The 25018-nt window shown below is 40.0% G+C and overlaps 1 protein-coding gene and 1 long non-coding RNA gene across 3 annotated transcripts in view; both read left to right on the plus strand.

The window, feature by feature from the left end:
• Window positions 1–8806, plus strand: part of LOC118165460 — a 76386-nt gene extending 67580 nt beyond the window's left edge. Inside the window, exons 2-3 of one of the 2 annotated variants that reach the window (XR_004750054.1) lie at window positions 6683–6982; window positions 8122–8806. This is a non-coding gene — a long non-coding RNA (uncharacterized LOC118165460). The remainder of the gene's footprint in view (window positions 1–6682; window positions 6983–8121) is intronic. The other variant, XR_004750053.1, reaches the window with a different exon arrangement.
• A 4350-nt stretch (window positions 8807–13156) lies between these two features.
• LOC118165911 (SWI/SNF-related matrix-associated actin-dependent regulator of chromatin subfamily A containing DEAD/H box 1-like) lies at window positions 13157–24639 on the plus strand. The gene is made up of 4 exons (XM_035324298.1): window positions 13157–13177; window positions 20230–20381; window positions 22129–22192; window positions 24518–24639. Exons 2-4 carry the CDS (start codon window positions 20289–20291, stop codon window positions 24637–24639), a joined length of 279 nt encoding a protein of 92 aa, XP_035180189.1. The 5' UTR covers window positions 13157–13177; window positions 20230–20288.
• The last annotated feature ends 379 nt before the right edge of the window (window positions 24640–25018 follow it).

Genomic DNA, 25018 nt, shown 5'->3' on the forward strand with positions numbered 1-25018 from the left:
CTCTGGATTTAATGCGATCGTGCAGAGTAGCTCTCTTAAGCACCCATTTATGTTTCTTTACTTTTCTTTCAAGTTTATATTCTGAGTTCATTGGAGGCCAAGGGAAAAGCAGGTGTTGTGCTGCACAGTTGCTTTGCTATGATATGTTACTGAGATATGTTCCTTTCATATGTTACTTTGATATAATACGTTACTTAGCTATGTTACTTCCATTTAGGGCAATAATCTGCTGTGCATACTCAGCCACGTTACATCGTACTGCGCGCTTGGTCCAATGACAAGTACTAGGACTGATTTTGGTATAAAGTAACGTGCAGTATTAACAGAAGGAAATGACGCGATCCATGTATTTAAGTTATTTTATGCTTATGAAATAAGTAAAAATGTTCAACTTTTTTACAGTATTTTAGAAAAAAAAAAAAAAGCTAAAAGAGTTTTCTGAAAATGAATTCAGTATGACTACTACTGCAAGTGATGGCTCCAAGTCTCTCAAAAGTCTTAGAAAAAAAATAAGGAAGTAAAAAAAGATGGTTGTAAACTGCTTTTGTTGAGTTTGGACTCACTACAAACCCTCATGGCATTTTCCTCCCCCTGGTGGACATGAGAATGAGCTTTGCTTGGTTTCTAAATCGGCTAGCATCCCTGATCCCACTCACCTTGCTTAGGTGTTGGGCGACCTATTTCTGCAGGAAATGAAATCTCCTAGTGGGCCAAAACTTATCAGAGAAACAATTTTTTACTACAGGTAGCGGTGGAGAGATTTCTCCAGGTTGGCACTGAAGAAATTAATGGAACAGTAATGAAACGCTCGATGTGCAGATGATGTAGCTTGTCTTCCTCTGGTAGAAAATTCTGGTCATGATGAGATTGCTTACCCAAATACCCATAGAAAAGACAAAGGTGTGGGAACATTAGTCTTTTTGATGAGAGAAAGGGCTTCATTTTTAAATAAAAGTAACAGGAGTGACAGAAATGTTAATGAATTTACTTAAAGTTCATTTGAAAACTGAGCTGTCAGCATAGCAGTGAATTAGAAAATAATGCACTGTAGTACTTGCTAGGGAATACTTAGCAAATATCCTTTTGGCTTTTGCAATGTAGGCAATACGACGTGTTTGTGATTTATGCTGCCATGCCAATTAAGAGGCACATTTGTTTTCATCCCAAAAGGTTTATTCTGTTTTAACTGAAAATTTCAGCAAAGCCTTACATGTGAAGCACGTCTTCAGAAATACTCAGTAAATATTCCCCTTCCCCTGCCCTCCAGAAAGAATTGAATATAAAAAGTTAGAAATGGATAAAAACTTTGGGGGTTTGATACACCCCTGATAATTTAATTACATCCCATATTGTTAATAACTGCTATTTTTCCTTATTTGAAGCGTAATGTATTAAAATCAACTGCATGGACTCGTTCACATGATATTGTTGTATTGCATGGTAAAAAAACAATGAAAAGGCTGAACTAAGGAAAGCCCCCGTAAGGTCTGCATATTGTTCTTGTTAAAATCAGGTGCAAGAAGGAAGGTTAAGAATCTGGGAAAAACATAATGAAAGCGAGAAAGAATCATTAAAAAAAAAAAATGAGCTGGGAGGGGCTGCAGATCATCTAGTCCATTCTCTGCCCAAAGGCAGGATCAACTTCCAAGTTTGTCAGCTTTGACAGCTGTTTGTCTAAGAGGTTCTTAAAAGATTCTGATGATGAAGAATTCACCTCACCAGATGTTATACTCCAGTGTTTAATTATTTCTATAGTCTGGAAGAATTTCTTAAGCCTAATGCAAGCACTACTTCTGTTTTTCACGAAAATAGGACACAGACATTGCTGTACTTCTTGCAGCACCTTGCTGTGTACTACAAGACATGCTCTCCTCAGTATTCTCTACTTTATATTCAGCAACTCCAGATCATTTAGCCCTCCTTTAAAGGCCAACTTCCAGAGAAATGAGCACAGAGTTTTTTCTGAACTATCTCAAATTCAGCCACACCAAACGAGCTGTATGTCTCATACTGGACACAGCGCTCTTGCCTTACTGGGCATAGAGTAGAACAGTTCTGCTCAGAGGAGAGCGTAGTGTTAGGCACGTGCGTCGTCATACAACCAAGTGTGATGTTTCCATTTTTCATAATGGCATGACCTGTTATCACTCCTAGATTTGTTTCTGCAGCATGGTTATTTAGGCTTTTTTTTTTTATTTCCTTTACTGTATTTCTGCAATTTTTTTATATATACTGCGTGGAACCAGTGCTTGTTGCTATTGCATAACATGCTATTGTTTTCAAACAATTTCTTCACTTAGGCAAGATCACTTTGAATTTTAATCTTGACCTCCAGCATACTTACAGTCCCTGCTCCGTTTTGTATCACCTTCAAATTTAGTATTCAAGGTGTTTATTCCTTGACCTGGGTTGTAAATCCAAGGAACGGGGGGTGATATGAACACATCTCCATTTCCTATGTTCCTCTCTGCTGACTGCTCTCTGTAGGGCCTTTAACCAATTCCATCGTGTAATCTAGACCGTGTTTCCATGGCTTATAGCTACGCTACAGGATACCCCAAGTTATGGATACGGCACAATGGCACAGTGCAAAAAGCCTTACTAAAGTCAACATACATAAAATGTGCTGCTTTTCCCATATTCATGAGCCCTCCTGCCCTGATGCAAAAGAAAGAAAATTGTTTTCACATCGTGTTTTTTTTTTCACAAATCCATGGTGCCTGTTGCTCCTTAGGCTGGGGTGGGGAGTGGGTATTAAGGGCTTATAAATTCTTTGAAATTTTATTGGCATAATCATTCCCTCTCATTAAAAGTGTTTCAAGGTTCAGCTTCCTGTGTTGCAGCCCTAAAAAACTATCCTGCAATTTAGAGTTAATGCAAAATCTCACTGCCTAGATAGACCAGCAGAAAAGCGTCATCCTTTCCCCAAACATTTAAATGTGTGAAGCTTTTACTGAGTGCAGGTAGTCAAATGCAGCCTAACAGTAATCTTTACTAGGAAAAAGGTTTATAATATAACCTAAATGAATTAAAAAGCAGTTAATATAAAAAAAATGTTGTGTAAATCCCAGTTTAACTACGTGAGCTTCTCTAAAATCCTGCTTCAAGATAACTTCTTAATGACATGGCAGGTTGTCAGGTTTGGCATCAAGAAGTAAAAATATTATTCTAATATTAAGACGTGGCTTTAGGATTAAGACTTGTTTTCCTGGAAAGCAAAATATGGTGTAACCAAGTGCATTGATCCAATTACAGAAGTAGGAATGAAGGAATCCTAGGAGTGGAAGTGCATATGTATTTTATCTATTCTTATGTGGCAAACTTTTATTTGAGATTTTAAATACAAAAAATTGAAACAACAAAGTGTAGAAGGTTACAAAGAAAGTTAAATTATTTTTAAAAAGTACTTCAAATAAGTATTTAGCTTTCTGTTTTAGAAAAAAATAACTTGTCTAAGTATACTTAGGGTTAGCTGATTTTCATAACCAGTGCAGGCAAGGCTTCTTTTAGGCAAGGCTTCTTTTAGCACTCTATTTGCTGTAAACTGCAGTTTTAGAATTTGAAGGCATGAAGTAAAGGTAAAGGAAGGGAAATACGTGGAAATGTAGCTAAATGAAACACTGTATAAGCCTTGCTCCAGTTTCTTCAAGAATAAGAACAGTGCATGACATAGGTTTCTTACTTATGTATTAATACTGTGCCAGTGAAGACATTTCATCTGTTTAACACTAAATTGTGCCTTAAAGATATTCTTTCTTAAGTACAGTTCAGACCTCACCTGGGAGGAGCTGGGGAAAAAAGCTAGATTGGGCTTTACAAATGCAATTAAAACATGTGTGTGTTCATGCAAATGTATACCATGTATACTTGTTTATATATATATATTTATGTATTCATGTTTGTATTTATTTATACAAGCACTTATGATACTGCTTTGGTGAAATATGGGGACAGTTATATGAACTCTGAGCCAAAGAACTTTCATTCCTGTTCATTTCTATTCCCTCAACTTATACACTACACAGTGTTGAAAATGCAAACATATATGAGAGTTACAGTAGTGTAGCCTAATAGCAGTAAGCAGGAGAGCATACTTTTGCAAACATTTGTTTGACTTGAGTCAGAAGGACTAAAATATTTTTTGGCAAGCAATTTCAAGCTTATGCTCCTTATCAAATTGTTTTTTGGAAAAAAAAAAAAATAGTCTGATTTTTCAAGTAATTTGGGAGACCTCCACTGTGAGCGATGAGCCCAAGGTCCAAGAGAGTGATGTATGCTCATACACCACTGAACGTAAGTTCCCTTTAAAGTCCCGAGTACTGGCAAACTGATGTCCACAGAGTTGCTATCACCTTTAAAATCCAGTGTCTCATACGGACTGATGTTTATAAAACATCTTTGGGATTTGATTGATAGCCTTCATGTGCTAGTAGTTTTCCTTGTAATGTACAAATTGAAAATATAGTATAAAGAGAAATAGAATGTGCTTATCAACAATGTAAAGGGCCTTGCTAAGGAATTTTATCCAATTAATAAACTATGGGCATTTGTTGCAATGTAACTCAGCACATCGTGGTGCTGAGTAGAAAAGTATCTTCAAAAAGTCAGAATTTCCAAGTTTCTCATTCTGGGTCTGTTCTCAGCTTTACTCAGAGCAGCTTACGCTCGCCACCTTTGCATCCCATGGTCACCCGGTTACATGTTACATGTATTTTTTTTTTTTTCAGATATGTCAAATTTCTAGCAAGCAGACATTTTATGACCTGTTATGGAAGGTTTTGTGAACCAAAGATCTGCATTATATTTCCCCAGTTCTTATGGTAAGTTTTGTGATTCAAAGATCTTTCATATTTTAAGAAACGTCCCCATCTTTTTAAAATAACATCTTACCTTAGAACAATCTTTACAATGTAATTTTGTGTGTGCGTCCAGACCAGTGCTGTTTTAAAAAATAATGGTAAGACATCCTATTATACTGCTTATTTCACTAGTTAATGACACCGTTAAATTCTTACGGGACTAAGCAATATATGAGTCGTTATCATTCCAAAGGTCATATATTCAACAGTTCAGGCAAAACGTATTTTGATTAAGCTGCATTTCATTCAAATGTGTTTAACTCTTTTAAGGATTAAATAAGGATTAAATTATAAATAAATAACTACTGCTTTCCTTTCTAGCATAATTTTCTGATCCAATGTTGATTCAAAGTGCTTAGGATATGCAGGACGCCACTAAATCAGGAACGATGAGGGAAGACAAAACTTGCATTAGATGATCACCCTTGACTATGCCCTATAAAGAACGTTTTAAAGAATCTAAAGATAGACAGTAGTCCTGCGGTGAACTCTGCATGGGTGATCTGCTGTGCCCAAGTGCAAGTACAGCAGGGGCAGAACGAAATGTGAAACTCCCTGATTGTTCCAATGAAACTGATATTCCAGCCTCAGATAAATCTATCAGTATATACTTGTAATACTACTACCAGCATATACTTGTAAGGAAAGGATCTGGACACGAGAAAGTCCTCTGGCATAAACCATAGGTTGAAGATGTATTTCATGAAACGAAGCTTTTAATCAGCCCAACTAAAAAGCAAATTCAGACTAGTCTATTTTCATTTCTTAGAAAAACCAACAGGAAATGTCAACCATTAAATCTTTAGGTCCATCTTCAGGTCGTTAGGTCTTTTTGTACCTTCTAGAGGTACGTAAAAAGGAAGCAGTACTAACCTCAGTAGCTGCAATTCACAACCAAGTTGCTACTCCAGCATATATGGAAAGCAGTAAAATGGTTGGTTGGTTGGTTGGTTTTTATGCTGGACTGAATCCCCCACTTAAACAATTATTCCAAACTAGCACTGCACACAGCTTAATTACTTCAGGATTGTGAATTAACTTTGAGAAGTTACATAGCACTTTTAAAGTTATATTCACGTTTTTGTAAGCAAACATTTTATAAATGTCTCCATATTTAGGTGAAATAAATAATTTCAAACTCTTACTTCATGTGTAGAAAGCATTTCTGGAAAATAACTAGTGTAATTCTACTATTTGTGCAACCAGCAATAGCTTGGGCATTACTCATTTGGCTAAGTTCCATTTAGCATGCTTCAGTAGCAATTCCTGCTTTATGCAGGCAAGTTTTGTAACAGTCATATTTAACATGAAGAACAAGATACAAAAACAATGAGGAATGCATATCTAAATGTGCACCAGCATTAATAGGTAATACCTGGCCAACGAACTCCCCTGAAGTAGGGATCTTGCTGTATCCCTTCTGAGACCTCGCACATACAGACCAGAGGCGAAGACCCAGGAGGGCTTGACATTGCAAATATTTTAATTTGCGCTCCTGACCATTATATGATCCTGTAATGAGACTGGAAGAGACAAAATACTGATGGTGATTCATCTGTGCCTAAGCTCTTCAGAAATGCTCCTTGGGGTTTTGTCTTTGAGTTTGCTTTCTGAGAAGAGCCCCTTTTGCTTTACTCCTTCCAAATATATTCCCAACCTTCTCTCATCAAAATGAAGTTAGTTTAGACAGAAAAACAAACAAACAAACAAAAAACCCTCTCAGTTTGAACAGAAAACGCCTAAGAATTGAAGTTTCCTACAAGCGTAGAGACCCTTTACTACCTTCCTTCTATAGTTATTTTTGTAAATAAATAATTTCACAGGTGTCAAAATGACGTCGTCAAATGACTGAAGCTCACTACAGGGGACTGCTGGCTGCTGTAATATTTAGCCCAGTTTTCTAAGGAGGACAAGCTTCCAGCCCAACAAGCTCTCCCTTCCTGTTCCCCACAAAACCTTCTGAAATGGACATCCAAGTTTCAACCAAATTTGAAAGAGAAGCAGAAGTCCTCACAATAAGAAGTTCCTTGGAAGTGAAACTCGGAGAGGAAAAGGCTTTCCTGTTACAGTCAGCTGCTCAGTGGATACTGCATGTGCTATGGTGAGACAGCTCTCTTTGCTGGGTGAGGTTATCATGAGGGGCTTTAATGGGGAGCCACAACACTATGTAGAGACAGATAGAGGGGGGCATGGAGGACAAAGACCTAAACTAATGGGAAACCAAGCTCATTAACCCTGCTGTCCCCAAATAAAGTTGTTTACATTCTCATTGAGCCATTAGAAATGAAACAATGGCATACAAAGGCCTTCATGTTCAGCAGGACTGCTCAGAGTGCACAGTCAGACATCATATTACGTAAATCTTTGCAGGAGGGCAGCACAGTGTGGAAGGGTGGAAAGCTGTGCATATGGGCTTGAGCATTCTGCGATTTTGATCTCTGGAGAAATGACCACTGTCTTCACCATCCCTGGAGGATGACTTGAAATGATTTGAGCCACATCCCTGGAGGTCTTCAAGTAACATGTAGATGTAGAACTTTGTAGCAGCATGGTTTAGTGGTGGACTTTAGTACTAGGTTAGAAGTTGGACTAGGTGATCTTAGACGTCTTTTCCAACCTGAACGGTTCTATGAATGTGATTCTATGATTCATGGCTGCAGAATCCACTTACTGCGTGATTCACTCCTGAATCAGATCATGTCCTTCTTCAGGAGCTTCATGGTAAAAAACACATGAGAATAAACCTCAAAACACTAAAAATAAAAATAAAAAAAAAACAGGAAATATGTTCCAATAAGACAGCCATTTGAGAACTAGCCAGTTTTTAAAAATGTTTAGCATCATAACTGAAATATCATTTGCCCAAGTGAATGAAATGGGTAAGAAGCCCCGTGTCCTAAATTCAACATTGTTTTTCCCTTTCTTCTTTTCATTTTGAATACTTATAACAGCAAAAAGATCGACTGAAATATTCAGAGAAGTGAAGGAAATTAAAATATGTATTTTTTTAAGTAAAACCTAGAAAAAAAAAAATCCTGAAATATTGCTTGAGATAAACACAAAAATCAGAAATAACTTCAGATGAGAATATACCAGAACAATATTTTTCTAGTAAACATGAACTGTGCTAGACACTTTTAAAGTATCTTTAGACACCAAAAAATGAGAATTATGTAAAGTAATACCAATACTGTTCTATAAAACCCAGCTTATCCTCTTATTTTTCCTCAAAGGATGTTGCTTTTTATTGACTCCCAGATAGAGAAAGCTGTCTATTCAATGGACATCAGGAAGGAATAACCCCCTTGGGTATGAAAGAAAAGAGGCAGCTCTGGGACAGTTCCAACCTGAGGCCTTACTCTGTAACCACTGTGCAGCTCACACATCAAAATAGTTTGGATATTCATGTATTTAATTATGGGGGGGTTGCTACAGCAACATCATGTACAACGTACAACTCCCATCGCTTTTCCAACTGCAGCTGTATGAACTAGTTTAAACATTTTATTAGTTTGTGGGTTGTTTTTTTTTTTTTTTTTGAATTTATGGTCAAGTACAAACCCATCTCCACCTGACAGCTTGTCTTGTTGCTCACGATTTATAACAAAGCAGAAGCACTTCCCACCAATCCCATCCAATGTTTGGGGGCAAGCACCAACAGATGTGCTGTGGGAACCTATATCACAGACCCTGTTGATTTTATCCTGCTCTGGTGTAGCTTTGGCACATTCTCACATGGTAATCAATGCAGACCTTCCCCCTCACATTTTTTTTTTCCCTTTTACACCAGGCAGCATCTCTACCACTATCTCTAGTTGTGACAGGGCATAAAATGGGCATGAACCAACGATGAAAGAATAGTAGTTGAAAAAAAAACAACACTAGGAATGGTGATAGAGACATTTTGTCTCAGGCCACTGTTTACTAATAAACAGCATTTTTACTAATAACTTGCCTGTCTGTAACATGTCACGTAAAACACGACTTTTTGCATCTGGACAGACTTTAACGTCTATTATCGAGCTATTACAATTGATTTTACTTCTACTCAAGACAATGCTTGAATATGCATCAATTTCAAAAAGAGTAATTTTAACCTGACAGTTTTCTTTTCTACTCTCAGTGTTTGGGCCATTATTTTATACCACTGCTTCGTAAACCCTCACAATTATCTCAGAAGGCCTACATGCCATCTGGTATGCTTGACTTCATCACTGGCATAGCAACAAAACTGCAGCTGAAGTAAAACAATCACATTTAACAGCTTCAATGTTGAATGTAAAGTGATTCTCTATGTAAACAGGTTCTATTCGTATTTCTGCTACTGAGGTTTAGAACAAGGCTCTTTCAAAAAGGTATCACAAATCACCCGTCAAAACAATATCAGAGAGCAGTCTGACAGTTCTCCAGTAAGCATGAGCTGTCTAACTGGCATCACTACCACCTCAGAAGTTTTCCCCGCCCTGCTTGCCGGGAATTCAGTATAGCATGTTAATAATACTAATACCTCCCAATTACCTAGTCTTTTCAAGTTGAAAGCATTGCAAAAAAACTGAAATAATCTACTACAGCAACTTCCAGATTCATGCTAATTCCTGCTAACACAATGCTTTTAAAATCTGACATGTTCTGGAGTGTTGAATTTCATCCCTTTCATTTTCAGTGTTTTCTTAGCTTTTATCTGATTTTTTCCCCAATTTCTGGAATTTGTGACTTTTTTTTTTTTTTTTCTCTCCCCAAGACTGGTGGTACTGCCTGCCTTGTTGAGTCAGAAGTACAGACTGACCTGAGTTGATACTTCCCTTTACACTGGCTTTCTCCAGAGTCACCTTCCCTTCCCAAGTCTTCTGTTAATACTCTCTCAGTATTTGACTTTGTCCTTGAAGTCAGTCAAGCAATGTGGCTTAACATCTATCACACACAAATTATTCTCACCTCAGGGAAAGAATGGGCTCTGCATGGTCTGGATTTTTTAAACTATGGATGTATACGCGTGTACTGGGTCTGGCTGGGATGTTACCTTTCCCTGCAGCAGCCCATACAGTGCTGCGCTCTGCACTTGTAGCTAGAACAGCAGTGGGATCACACCGGTGTTGTGTCTGCTGCTGAGCAGTGCTGGCACAGCATCAGGACTCTCTCTGACCCTCCTAGGGGGCGGGCAAAAAAGTGAGAAAGAAACATGGGATATTCCATGCCATATGATGTCACACTCAGCAATAAAAGGTGGAAAAAGGAAGAAGAGGGGAGGGGTGGGCTCTCGTTGCGAAAACATCTGTCCTCCTCCCGAACACCGGCTACGTGCGTTGAGGCCATTTCAAGGACATGGTCAAGCATTGCTCATTTGTGGGAAGCAGAGAGTAATTTCTTTCCTCTGCACTTCCACATAGCCTTTACTTGTTTTGTTTAGTTATTCCCTTTCCCCCTCCCTCTTCCCCTTTCCCTTTTTTCCCTTTAGTTGACTTGTTTAATTAATATTTCCTTAACAATATTTTTTCTCTTTAATTAAATTATCCTTATCTCAACCCATGAGTTGTTCTTTCCTTTCCTTCTTCCCCTCCTCATCTGAGGAGGGGGAGTGAGAGAGCGGTTGTGGTGTTCAGCTGCCTAGCACGGTAAAACCACCACCACGTGTGTTGCTGTAAGTTTGTGTCAGGCAATCATGCCAGACATGTTAACACTGGTATAAATACTTTGCAAAGAAGGTGATGAGCTTTGTTATGGTTATTAGATCCCAAGAGGATGTGAAAGTGCCCTCATGGTCCATCCTTTTTCTTCTTCTGACCCTCAACCATCTTAGGTTCCTACAAACTCCACTACTTCCTTTCAGAGGAGTAAAGAGCCTTTTAGGTGGGTGGAAATGTAAGTGTAAATATGTCAGCTGGTAGTGTCCAGACCCTGTGTGACATGCAGATCTCTCTCCCTTTCTCAGGCTGACCCAATGTTTGTGTTATTTACCATAGGTATGAGTTGAAAAGCAGAATTCTCCTCAAAGAGCCACAGAGCAATGGCCTTTTTATGTCACCAGTGCCTATAGTCCAGGCACTCATTTCTTCCTCAGCACGATTTAGCCTTCCTCAGACAGTAACCTCATATGGCTTCTGCACCATCAAGACTTCCACCACCTGCCCACCGCTGCAAATCCACCTGCATCTATCTCTGCAGGGAAAATCTGACTTTCATTCATGTTACAGGTTCAACTTCAACTTTTCCTATTTCAAGACCTCTGCTATCCAAATACGAGATTAATATTTGACCTGAAAGCAAGACATCTTTGTTGGAGCCTGGATTGGAAAACAGTTCTTCCAAATACGTTTGCTCCTCAGAGTTAATTATGTTACTTATTTACCTGTTCAGTGGTCAGTTTTCCATTCTTCCTCTAGAATAGTTGAAAAAGACGAACTTCCACAACAGCACTGTGGAATAAGAGAAGACAGTACTGAAAGACACCACAGATGGGTTTGTTACTTAGATAACCAACAGGGAGAAGCATTTTGAAGTCCACACCCCTTCTCCTTGTCGTTTTCCCAATTGAAAGGGCAAAAGAACTGCAATGGGGTACCAATGAGTCAGACTGTCTGCTCGTGCCGGGTGTCCGTGTTTGCTGAGCACTGCAATGTGTTGTTAAGGTCATAGGGGCAAAGGGAGCACTAGACTACTTTGAGAGAGTCCCTTTGAGGGGAGCAGACTTCATTATAATGACAGTAACTATTCAGTATGAAGCAGCCAAGACTACTGATGAATACCGATGACAGAAAGTAACATCGATAGAAAGAAATTTCCAGGTAGACCGACTGAGTGCCATCACTGGAAACACTTGGAAACGCTCCAGTTTTCAGGCTGCAGCACGTTAGCCAGACAGCGGCACGTCGAGCCCTGCCCCACGCAGCGCGGTAGCAAGCAGCGCTGGCAGGGGCAGATAACCAACCCCACACGGCACCGCCGTGACCCCACGTCGGGCGTCTGAGCTGCTGCTGATTTAAACGGCCCGTAGTGCTCATGGTGAAGGAGCAAAGTGTGAGCGGGATGGGTGGGGAAGTGGTTCGTGTTTGGTTGGTTGGTATTGTATTTATTTTCGTATTTATTTAACAACTTCTCCAGAAGGTTTTTAACAGCAGCTGCACCCGGCTCCTCAAGACAATGTTTATTTATTCCTGCCCGGCCTTGCAGCACGTTATTTCACAGGTACGTCTGGTACCTCTGGTACCTGTGAGCCTCTGGAGCTCCGGTACCTCCTCGAGCTCTGGCACCTCTCAGCCTTTTACCACGTGTGACTGCACTGCTCCGGCCTCCGCTGCCCTCAGTGAACCCCACAGACCTTCCCCTTGCCCACACCGAGCACCCAGGCCGCACGACGCGAGCTGACGGCCGCACCCCAGCCCCTTCACGCCCTGAGGAGCCCCCCGCGTCCCCTCGGGCCGCCATGTCCCCGGGGACCAACGGCCGCCATGCAGGGAACGCGCGAGGCGGGCGGGCGGGCGGAGGGCTCACCACGTCATAGCGGAGCGCCGTTGCCGGCGTCTCGGGCTGTGCCGAGCAGCGGGCAACCGCCAGCGCAGCGAGAAGGGGTCCCGCGACCCGGCTTGGGCTCCTTGCGGCTCCTTGCGGCTCCTTGCGGCTCGTGCCTCTCCCTCGCTCTCCACCGATGCGCGGCAGGTGCGCCTGAGGCGCTGAGGGGGCTGCCGTGCCCCGGCCCGCTGACCGTGCGTGTGCCGGCCGTCCCCTCCCGCAGGCGGTGAGCATGAGCCTCCTCAACCTGGACCGCTTCCGCTTCGAGAGGCGGCGAGGCGGCGCGGGGGCTCGGGGGCAGTCCGCCGGCCCGGCTGGAGATGGCGAGGAGCAGGATGAAGGCGAGGACGGCGGCGGGCCCGGCTCCCCGGCCTCGGGCGGGACGGAGAGAACCGGTGAGTGGGGCGGCACCGCCGCGTTGCTGCAAATAAAGCAGCCGCTGTCCTGCTGTGGTTGTGTGTTTTACAAGGGTGCTGCCGCGGGCACGTGTGTTTTCGCTGCGGGTTTCCGCAAAAGGATCCTTAAGTGGTTCAATCTTTGTGTTTACGGTCAGTCCGGTAACCTGGTAACCAGCGGTGGAATGTCTCTTCCGGCTCAGAAAGCCAGCTGTGCTGAAAATACGTTAATCTTTCCTATTTGTATACTACTTCCCCTACTACTACTGTATTTTCACACGAATGTATTAAGGTTTTTCAGAGAGAAAAAAGCCCTTCTGGTTTTTGGTGACCTCAATGCTACACATATTTAACACGTTCGCTAGGGTAACGTAAGGCACAACATCGCAGGTAACGCTGAAAAGAAGGATGACGAGCGTTTGTTTCTGTCTTTGCCGCTTGGGCCTGGTTGTGCAAAGAGCCGAGAAGCCTGTCGCTGGTCCTCACAGGCCGGTTATATTAGCAGTTCCGCAGCAGTCCCCTTTGCTGGCAATAGCTCGTGGTTTTCATGGAAATGTGAAAAAGCTTGCTTATGCAGGCATCTGTTTTGTTTGGCTGATGCATTAGCAATATGCTGGTTGTGTTAGGATTCATCAGCTAATGCTGGTGCGCCGCTGTAATGGCTGTCAACTGCACAGTCACATTCACATGTGTTTTTTTTTTTCCTTCTTGTGCTGACAGCTTTCCTGTTGTCGGAGGTGTGAGAACGGATCAGCAACAAGTAATTTTTGTTCTTCATTGTTGATATGCTTCTTCATTTCTTCATGCGTTTTGGACATGCTTATTCCGTCTAACTTTTGATACAGGTGTCAAGATGCAAGTGTCCTTGGAGAGATCAGGCAAACTGATTACGCATTTAGGTACCAGTGGAGCCACAACATCCGTGTTGTTTAACAGTTTTGAAGGCTATTTATTGTAGTAGCTTATCAATATGATAAGAGAACCTTTCCAGAGACGGCAGCTGAGAAAGCAGCATTGGTGCTTGACACATTGCCATGTTAGTTTTAAGAAAGGGTTGACACACGAGAGGGGAGAGCACGTGCGTGATGCTGTATTTACATGATGAGGATGTAAAATCCTTCTATACGAGGATTTCCATTGACTAAAATATCACTGTCACTAAAACTCAACTCTCCCAGTTTTGTAGCTGAGTCTCCTGCACCTGCCTTGTGTAGATTTTTAGTCTTTCTTACTCTGAATTCCTTTGGAGTAGGAAATGAGTCTGGAGAGTCTTTCACCCATCTGCCTCCCAATTCAAAGTATATTATTGTCTGTCATTCATAGGAAAATATAGCTATGCTCCACTGGTTTTTGGAGTTTTGTCCTCTTACAGCATAAATCGGAAGCTGTTAACAGCAGGGAGATCCCATTTGTTCAGTACCAGCTGCAGAGATGGAATTCGTTTTGCTCTACATTGAGTAAAAACACCTAATATCTACACCCCAGAGGGAGCACGGAGGCAGGTAGGGGAGCCTGAACAACACAGCCTGTCTCAGCTTCACCTGTGGCTGTCCCAGGAGAAGCATCAGCCCCGTCCGTGGACGTAGCATGACAGCCACTGCCGTGAGTCAGCAGCGAGGCCTTTGGGAACACCGTTCAGATGGGGGGACTGCTGCCTTGGGGGCATGGAGCTTGTTGTGGGATGTGGGTAAGGGCCTTTGGGGAGAATACAAAACTTGCGAGGGGATGGCTGGGGGGAGCCAGAAGAAAGGGAGGGATTAGAGTGGCTCAAGGAGGAACAGGTGTGAAGAAAATAGAGGAGTAAGGGATTAAAAGAGACTGGTGACATGTGAAATGGGCAGCCTGTGCGTCTGGCCATGCCTTGTTGCTGATGGTCATAATGAGTCCTGTCTTCTCATTAAAGTGGTGTTCTGAATACAGAGTGAGGGGAACCTCCGTGCCTGTGTCAGAGTGACTGCCAGCTGGTACCAGGCTGGACGATTACTTTTTTGAGCTATTTATGGATGATAAAGAAGGTTGAGTTAAGATCACTCTTACTTAATTGATGTTAATAATCTTCATTTTGAAATTCTTTTTTTCCCCTCTCAGCAGTGCACTATATAACACTTTGTACCGTATTTTTTAGTTTATTGGGTACCTTTGGCTTTCAAAGCCTGTATCGCCTAGCAGGTTAGTGTCAGCAAATTGCTTATCGTTGTGCTTTTGTGTTTCTGTCAAATGCTGCCACAGTGGCTTATTTTATTTTATTTTTTTCTACAAGATTACTTTTGGATAGCAGATGCTCTCTGAAGCTGTCACATTCTCCACTCCGTGCATTCTTCATCCTTTCTTCAGTCATGTGCCTCCAGGGTTCATAATTTGTCTGGTCTTAAACAACATTACTTGGCATACTAACCGTTCTTTGTTTAGTAGTTCTTTTCATCATTGGCTATAAAAATAGTAAAGTAGTAGAAAGGAATGAAGTGTAGATAGAGTGTGTGGGAGTAGTGCATTGGGTCAGGCTGAGATTCTGGGCTCGTAGCTTCTGCAAAATGCTTTGAATGCTTTTCTGCAATTGCTGACATAAAATGGCACACTGAGGAGTTGTCAGTTGTTACCAAATACTTAGTGATGTGTAGTGCACGTTTAAAGATGAAGAGATAGGAGTTACATGTTCAGGTCCACATGAGTCAACTACAAATACATCTTTTCCTAGTATGTTTTTTTTTTTTTTTTTTTTTAAAAAAAAAAAGTGGCAGAACAGCTCCAGCCTTGGTAGGTGCTGGATTGAACCATATGTTTTAACTTGCCCAAGTTCATATGGGAGCATCTGAATTTTACAGCTATAACCACAATAACCACTTTGAAATACACAATATGTGAGGTTAGAGCACACTGTGCCTTTGGTACAGTGCTGAAAGAGGGCGACAGAGCAAAGTCTAATAAAGTGCAGGCTTTTTTGTTTTGTTTACAGTGTTCTGATCCTCCCTCTGCTTTAGTTTCAAGACCCAGTTTGTATATCACATGCTGTGTCATTTCCCTGTGTGGACATGTTTTCCCCATCTAGGTACATGCATGGAACTGGCTTCAGGTGTGGCTGACAGGGATTTTACCATGCTGTATTTGTCACTAGTTCAGGAATTGAATGAATAGGTTGGATGCTTATGCTCCTGGTTGTCTTCTGAGTATGTTCAGAAGTGAAGATTCAGTATAGGTTAGTGCAGGCGCAGTGGCTCAATTTCACAAGTTTCATGGCAAGTAATTCATGGTTTGTGAGATGCAATTACAGTATGTGCGTGTGGAGACAGATTCTGTTTACCTTGAAAATACACCAAGTGTCCTTCTGTGTTTTAAGTTTCCCCCTGCATACGAATCCTCAAGAGCACAATGTGGAAAACGCTGGGTGCTTAGATTGTATCTATAGGATTTGCATCTGTACCTGTTAAAATCCTCACAGTACCTTTCTAATCTCCTGCAGTGTAATAGTGATGCACCCTTCCTGAAAGGCTGTGACAAGCAGGTTATAAATCAGCAATCAGATGCACTGCTATGTGTCTGTCCATCTCCTGATTAGCCTGGAAGCAGCTCAGAGGACTCTGCTTATTTGTTTATTTCTCCCAAGATAAACATGCATTTAAATAATTAGTAGCGCTCTTAAACTTTGTGGTTTATACTATACAGACTTCTGTTTGTGTGAAATAAGATCACTGAGGTGATTTTGACAGGTAAGTTACAGCTTACAGGAATTTTCCATGCGTAAGGATATGAGTTCTGTTTAAGTGGTTGCTCTGTATGATGAAGTCACAGCTATCTGATGCTATAAGTATAAATAAGTATTTGAAGTTTTAAGTCCTAAGTCATTTTCTCCCATCTTTTCTCCTATTGAAATGGCTTGCGCAGGGTACTCCACCATCTCAGAATCTTCTGAAGATGAGGGTACAGTGAAGCGGTCTTATTTCAAGTGTCGAAGAAGAGTACAATACACAGTTGTGTCTTCAGACAGTGAAGATGAAGATCGGAGAAATTTCCATGGTGTAGAATTTAAAAGGGCTCCAAGCGAAGATATGATTATAATGTAAGCTTTGACTTGGTTTTATGTAACGTTTATGCAAGCTGATGTGATGTTTTAAATTGTAATACTGGATTAAAAATCAGATACTAGGTTCTGGCTTTACATCTTGCAATTTACCCACCCCTAACTAAACTCTACTTGATTTTCAGGGGAAAAAAATACAGCTCTTAATTGTCTTCTTTGAGAACATGGCTTAAGAAGAAGGAATTCCATGATATTGGATGATATGCGTGGTGTTTATTATAAGCTGGCACAGTTGTCCCTCTGAAATTATTTTGATGGCACTTCAAAGCTTAACTTTAAAATATTAGCTTTAAGTTTTAAAACATATTGGAGTTTGTCTAAGCCTGTTTCTTTTTTTTTTTAAAATGAAACTATAGAGGGATAAGAAGGCAAGCACTGCTTCTGTGTGTAGTGTAAGATTTTTTTGAGCTAAATTATTATGTATTAGGTGCATGATGTGTTTTATTATACTTAGTGAACATTTTGTTAGTGATTTTGAAACACATTTTTTGATGAGTAAGGAGGGAAGAGAATAGTGTGCACATGTCACTTTTGTGGGTGCTAATAAAGGAGCATTGAGAGTGCAGGAGAGATGAGCTGTGTGCAGGTATCTTACACGACCAGCTGGAATAGTTTGAAGAAACCCGTCCTATTTATTACCTGCTAGTTGAACATCTGTGTGACCAGAATGTGCTGGTTGTGTGTGCCCCTTAACTGTATTTTTGCCCAGCAAGACAAGATGGTTTAGCCTGCATATGTTGATAATCTGCGTGAAATAAAATTTGTTAACTTTAATGGGAAAAGCAATGGGTCTTTGGCCCAATTTTCAGTCCCTATGCAGAGCAAGGAGTTACTGGAGCTTGTCAGCAGACGTGAAAAAGTGCTTTTCCCTGCTGCTATTATCTGAAACTGTTGGGGTTTTTTATGCATTTTCCTGAAGTCTCAACCTAAAGCAGATACTTGGTAAGAAAAAAAAAAAAAAGATCTTCAGCAGTTTGCAGAGGGAGCTCATTATCTGTCTATGAGCAAATGGTTTAAGTTGTAGATTGTGCAAGGATACAGGGGCAGCAAGGTGTTTGCATACACCATATTGGCTTGTGTACAGTGCTATGTAAACAAAGTTGTGCTGCTTCTGGGATCAGCCAGGTTTGGAAGCAGTACAATCAGTTCCGTGCAGTATGGAGCAGAAGCTAATAAGCCTTGCAGGATCCAACTTGCAGAGCCACGGGTTGCTATTTCCCCACTGTAATCTGATTACTGGGGGAGAGACAGACAGATACCAAAGCAGCTCCCAGTAGGATTGATCTGTGTCTAACGTGAGCCATATCCTCTCGTACTCTTCATTATTCCTCTGTAGCCACTGATCTCTGATGCACTAGGCACCCCACTGCTCAACACTTTGTCATGGCTCATTGGCTCAGGTGCTAATTGATGTACACCGAATCCACTAAACTCCCTCACAAGTGGCATTCTGTGTGAGCTAAAACGGGAATTAAGAATATGGCAGGAGTTAGCTTGGGTCTGGCCAGGCTTATTAGTTCTGGCGTGTGCTGAATTTAGCTTGGTTTTGCACAGAATCAGCTGACCAGGTGTCTTTATACTGCACTTCTTGGTATGTTTTACCTAGAGTTTGGGGATTTTGTGAATTTCTTCCTTTATTTCTGGGTATCCTAGCCTCTGTTATCCTGGATAAAAGATGTTCTAGAGCAGAAAGTACAGCTTTTCTAGGCTTAAGTAAGGCAAGCTTCCCTAGGTGAGTTGCTATCGAGGCTTTGTTGGAGAAACAGAAATCTAACACAATAGACTTTGTGGGTCAGAGTCATACCCTTTTAGTGGTTACATGAGCGTTCCTTCATGCTTGCTAGGAACGTGATTGTAGAGAAGACGTGATGTATGCAACTCTGGCTTTGTTGACCAGTATTTAGATGTTAATCCTTGATAGGAAAGGATAAGGTAATTGCAGTGTTACTGTATCAGTTTCAGTTGACGTTCTCTTTATTTACCATTTATAAAGAAAGTTTTTTCCTTAACAAGGCAGAAAGGTTTGAAATATGCTAATAAATTTTAACGTGCTATTTTGTTACGACTTTTTAAGGGGATGCTGGATTGACCTTCTGAAGCCTATGACTATATTGGTTGGTGGTTTGAAGAAGAATTTGGATTATTCTTTGTTTTAAGGATTTTACTTACTATACTAGTTTTTTGGTGGTAGTACAGCCAGGTGTCTGTGTGCCTTTTGAACAGGATAGGGAGGAAAGGATTATTCGACGAAAAGTTGTCTCAAAATAGTGCATGTATCTTATGTCAGTTCTAAAACTGTAATGCAAGTTACCTATTTCAACTGCTAAAGAAAGTTATAGCCAGAAAAATTGGTGTATTTTTAGTCTTTTACCTATATATGTGCATAAAGAATAGAAGGTAAGTCTTTATGATAATGGTGCCCTGATGAAATGGCAAACTCCAGGGTGTTTAATTTTAGTTGAGGAAAGAAGATTTTATGTATCAATGGAGGGCAGTATGATAGGAGACCTCTGCCTACATTCCATCTTGTCTGTGCAGCTGAGTATCATCAAAAATACATAGAGCATTCCTGCAGAAAAAGCAACCTGTAATGATAAATCTTCCAGTAAATTCAGGACTCCACTTTTTTTGAAAGGGGTTCTACCCCCATTCTGAGAGCTGAGAATCAGGACAGGGAACTGATGCTGCACCTGAAAAGTTTTCTACTTGTTTATAAAGAACTTAGATCTGTTTGTCTGTTGGGCAGATAAACACTACACCATTTGAAACAAACTGAGATAGTCTGATGTAATTCAGTTATCTGAAATAATGAAATGTATTGACGTTTTTGTTATATCGATCCAATTTTGTTAAATTGAGGTGTAAGTAACCTCTTATATCCCAGTACAAAGGTAAGTCTTTTTTTTTGTCTGTATTTTTTGTCTGTTCCTTCATCCCTTTGCCAAGTTGAAATGTTTACTGTAAGCAGAAACATATACTAAACCATAAATGCTTTATTTTTCCCTGAGTAGGAGACAGCACTTTGGGTACAACTTGCCTCACTTTTACTGAAGACATGCAAAAATGTCTTGTAAGGAAGGAAACTGGATTTTAACTGTTCTTACTTCTGTGATACATAAAGTTTTCACAGTGTCTCATGGGAAAGGTGGAGATGGTGACAGTTTTACTACTGTGTTTTTCTTTCTGTAATATATGTTTCATGTGCTTAAATAATATGCAGCAACTTATTTAAAAACCAGAAGTTTTTTTTTAAAAGCTAACATTTAATCATATAAATTTCTACTCATGTAATCCTGTTGGTTTGGGTTTACAGTGATGTTCTTGTAGAGGAAATATAAGAAGCAAAAATAAAACTTAATTCTTTATCTGTCCCTGATAAGTCATAGCCCTGAAGAGTCTGAGGATGAACTGCCCAAGTTGGCTCATTTAATTGGTGGAGATAAGCTGCCAGCCATGAAGAATGGTGTGGAGGAAGACATCAAACGTGCAAAGCTGCAAACAATGAAGGAACTTTTCCCCCAGAGAAGTGACCAGGATTTATTACAAGTAATAATGCTCTGTTCTCTTAATTTATTTTGATGATCGTTTTGTAGGCAGTATTCTTACGCTTTTGGCATTACGAGAGGGAAGAGCCTCAAGTCTTCCTAGCAAAAGGTGATATCAAAGTAATACCTCTTGCAGGGGAAGTACAATCATGGAAGTTTACTTTGCCCTTTTTTTTTTTTGTGTGTGTGTATAGATATGTATAAAAGAATCGGGTCTCTTCAACAGTGAATTCTAGGGTATAGTACTTTTTTCTATTACTTTGTGCTGTCCTGACTTTTAACCTTACTTAGAGCTACCTTGGCTCATAACTAGTGATAGCTGTTGCTGGAGTGCAGTTAACTGGTTAATGCAGAGTGAGTGAAATCATTGTTGTTAGCTACGCTACATGAAACACTTCCCCTTTGCTTTCATCAGATTTAATGCTCAAAGCCTGTACTACTTCAGTGAGGCAAAAAGAGTAGGCTTGAAATTACTCTAATTTCTTAAAATTATGCCTCTGTATAAACCTAAGATACTCTTGGCCATCCTCCAATGTACAGCACAAATCTACCGAAACATTATGGTAACTTACTACAGTAAAATGTATCTTCATGAAGTTTACCTCTTAGTGCTGATACGTAACTAGTTTTTCAGTAGCTGTAGTGTTCAAAGATAAATGCATTTAAATTAATCTATTAAGTTTCCTAGTTGCCAAAGTGTCTTTAACGAAATGCAGAAATTCAACTGGTATTCTTTGCTGGGTGATTATGGGGTTGCAAATAGCATTTTCTTATTTTTATTTTCTCCTGGAGGTTATAGTACAAATTATGCTGTAAATGCCCGGAGCATATGAAGTTTCAATTACCACACAGAATGTACTTAAACCAAAGAGAGAACGGTTCGTAGTAGCCTAGAAAGTAACTAGAAATAATGCTTGTATAGTGTGTCTGCTGTTTTGTGGGTTCAATGAGGAGTGACTTCAGTGGTGTTTGTAAATGCGTAGTGGTATGTAGTGCTGATGGTATCTGTTCTCAGGAGAGAGTAAAAGAGCTCCTGTATCAACAGTATTTTGTAGTGTGTAAGGGCTGTGCAAGCAATTTTTCCATGGTTACACATCCACAACATTCTTGAGGGAAGATGAGGGAATAATAGGCAAATCTATTGTTTCTTCACAAAAGATCTGGAACAGATTGTCCTGATAAACCCTACATGACCAGTGAATGTTGTTAAGAAAAAATAGTAAGGAATACTCCTATGCTCCTTTCAAAAGGAAAATATATTTATAATAAAATTGTAAGGCAGAGTTTAGAAATGTGAACAGATGCTTGGGAATCAGATCTCCTCATTTGATGTGTGTTGTTTTGTTCATGACCTTTAGGCTGTTTGCTTCTGTTGAAGTTACCATGCTTGGAAAAAGCAGTACTTATTTTATAAGTCTCGATATTCAGTTAATTTGTAAGATTGATCTATGCTGAGATTGCAGGTATATAGAGAAAAGAATCTAAGGTTGCAAGAAAGATAATCTGTTGGAAGCATGGTTTAAATTTGATTCCAGGAAATCAACAGCTGATGTGATTGTAATCAGTCTAGATGATGATTTAGTACCTGTCAATTTTAGATTTGGAATTTACAATAAATGACTGTTGGGTGTTAGGGCTTTCTTTTGTTTTCAAAGTGTATTTCAATCCTGCTTATTTATCATTGTTGTCCTCTTTTCATCTGGATTAAATCTTGCACTTAGCCTTTTTTTTTTCTTTTTTTTTTTCAGTTGATAGAATCGACACAGACAATGGATGAAGCGATAACTGCTGCTTTGAACTTCAGTGATGAAGGTATGTTTGAAGCTGTAGAGGAAAGATGAGAAGAGGATGCATACAAAAATTCAGAAATAGAAAAAAAAAAGGAAAATATATTCTGTGTAGTTCAGGATGGCTTTATATATGGGGTCTTTAAGTAAGTGACTTTTCTTGTTAATGGTTCCTTTGTTGCTTGGAAGTTGAGGTAAATAATAATAGGTTAAAGATAGTAGTACTAAATGTTGTGCATGAGAAATCTGGTGATAAAAAGAATTGTGCTGGAGTATGTAGCCATTTCTAACCAGAACTTTCTTGTGTCAAGCCTTGTCATGATTTTCTCTTCAGGTTGACTTATATCAGAGTAAGAACTGTTAGGCTTAAACACTACTGCAGACAATTCCTTGAGGTTCTGTAGCAAAACATCCACCAAGCCATGCTTTGAGTCCCTGGAGTTTGTTTAGGGTTTACTTTTTCTGCATCTGAATTCCTGCAGTTTCATGATGTTACCCAAGAATCCCAAGATGTGGGAATGTGTAGAAAATGGTAAGCATGTAAAAAAGGTCATCATTCTCAGGCTTTGGGTTTTGCTCTTGACATCACCTAAGTTCAGGGTTTAAACTTCTATATTCTGTTAACCTTTTTGCTTGATTTATCATGTGTTTGTGGTGGGGAGAAGAATGAAAGGTCACTATGAATATTATGTCTTACTATGTCAACACATTCTCAAGGGACATGCTACTTCTGAGTGCTGCTCGTGGAAAAACCCTTCCTGGAAGATAATGATTACTTTTCAAGGGTTTTGATTAATATTAAAACACTTCACGCTAATAGACATCTCTAAAGGTGCAATTCAATGTCTGAACTGAAACACTGATTTCTGGTATGTAGAGCCTGCCTTTTGGCCATTTTTGTGTTGATCTAAGGGTGCTGTTTCATATGCTTTCGATAGAAGCCCACAGAAGAATCTTGGCAGCAGAATTCTCTTCAATCATATCTGTTATATAAAATATTTAGTTAAGAATGAGCATGCCTGATGATATAAATCATCTCATTTTGGACACATTCTTTTTTTTAAAGTGGAAACATCATTGAACATCTGCTTCTCCATGCAATTTTTGATATGCTTTGCTTGTTATGAGGTGTTGACTGGGTGAGACATGAGGGGCAAGATACAAATTTATGAAGCATAGTTTGGCTAAAAAAAAAAAAAAAGTGGCCTGACAAAGCATTCTCAGTTTGGTCCTTTCCTTAATAGTGACAAAACTTTTACTTGTATAATTCGAATTGTTGTTTCTATAACTCAAATTAGAATAATTACAGATAACTTACAGGTACAAAGATCAGCTGTGACATACTGGAAAAAATGTGCATGAATGAAAGATGTGAAGTTATAGCAATACCTGCTTCTTGTGATTCGTTTCCATTGTTGCTTTCTATACATCTTGAAAACTACGAAATCTGTGTGGGTTCTTCTGAGCTAACGCCTCAAGTAAAATTCTCTGATGTTACTGCTTTTTGAACGGACAGAAATGACTGTCCCTTTCATAGTAGTGTAAGAAAGTCACTGTCATAAGGTGTTTTGTTTTTTGTAGTGGTAACAGCAAATAACAGTGCAAATATTTACAAGTGCCTCTAAAATTTGAAACCCTTGAGTTGATTTTCTCATTGCTTGTTGATGAAAAAAAAAAGTAAACGGAGTAAGGTTTTCTCTGGAGGGTCCCATGTACCCTGCCTACACTCCAAGGATGAATCCTATATAGCAGTCATACAGCTGCTTCATTCTCTCAGCAGTGTTGCCTTGGCCCAGGAAGCAAAAATTAGGAATACCTTACAAAGCGAATGCCTTTAGAAAGTTGTTTTTCGGTTGGAGATATGTTTAGTTTTAGACGATACCAGACTGATTTATAAGTAATTTTATATTGGTAGGTTCCTGAGATCGTGGTTATCCGGATTCTCCACTGCAGCTTAATTGTCATTCAAATTGCTCTTGACCAGTTTTATTTATTTCTTTGGTTTTCCTGCAACGACCAATGATCATTCAGCCCATGACTTCAAAGAAAGGAGAGTAATCTCTGTGAAGTCTGTATGGCAGAGAGGTTTGCAGGGTCCCTGTTCACATTCAGAATTAACAATCCTGAACATAGTTCTAGTTGATCTTAAGAGTAATTTTTCCAGTAGCGGCTTTGCTTGGAGTTTCTGTGTACCTGTGGAGTGTAGTAAGAAACTACTACAGAAGACCATTCAACATCTTGTGCAGTTCACAAGTAGTTACTAGAGCTCTGGTTTATATTTATATACCTATTTTATTGAGGTAAACTTAATGAAGGTAATTTTTAGTTCTTTTCTGCTTCCTTTTTAAAGCTACCTTTCGCAAAAGGAAACTAAAAGGTTCTCCCACACACCGTGTCAACAGTGATGAGGAAGATGCAAAAAAGCCAAAAGCTAATAACGTAAGTATTGGTTTTTCTGTCCAAGTGCTATGAAGGAAGTGGAAGCGTCTGACTTGATCAGCGACGGTAGTGGCATGAACTCGGTGTTTATCAGAAAATCCCATCCAGTTCAAATCTTGCCCTCTGAGGTTTTCTGCTTTATTCTTTTTGGCAATGCTAAATGAAGTTACCTGTAAATGAAGCTACCTGTTTTGCTGGCTAGTATTTATGGAGTTGTGTCCTAATTAGCCTAGTTACTGCTCTCAGGGTAGAAGTTGATGACAGGGAGCAGCGCTATGTGAGGCATTGGGTGCAGCTCAGTTGCTGTGAATGTTATCAGGAGTTAGCAGCTATGAGGCTACTTGCCTCATCAGGTCATTCCTTATTTTTCCTCAAATAGATACAGTTCACCATCTTCTGTTACTCCTACCCT

Source organism: Oxyura jamaicensis, chromosome 4 (assembly GCF_011077185.1).
Source record: "Oxyura jamaicensis isolate SHBP4307 breed ruddy duck chromosome 4, BPBGC_Ojam_1.0, whole genome shotgun sequence".
Taxonomy (NCBI): domain Eukaryota; kingdom Metazoa; phylum Chordata; class Aves; order Anseriformes; family Anatidae; genus Oxyura; species Oxyura jamaicensis.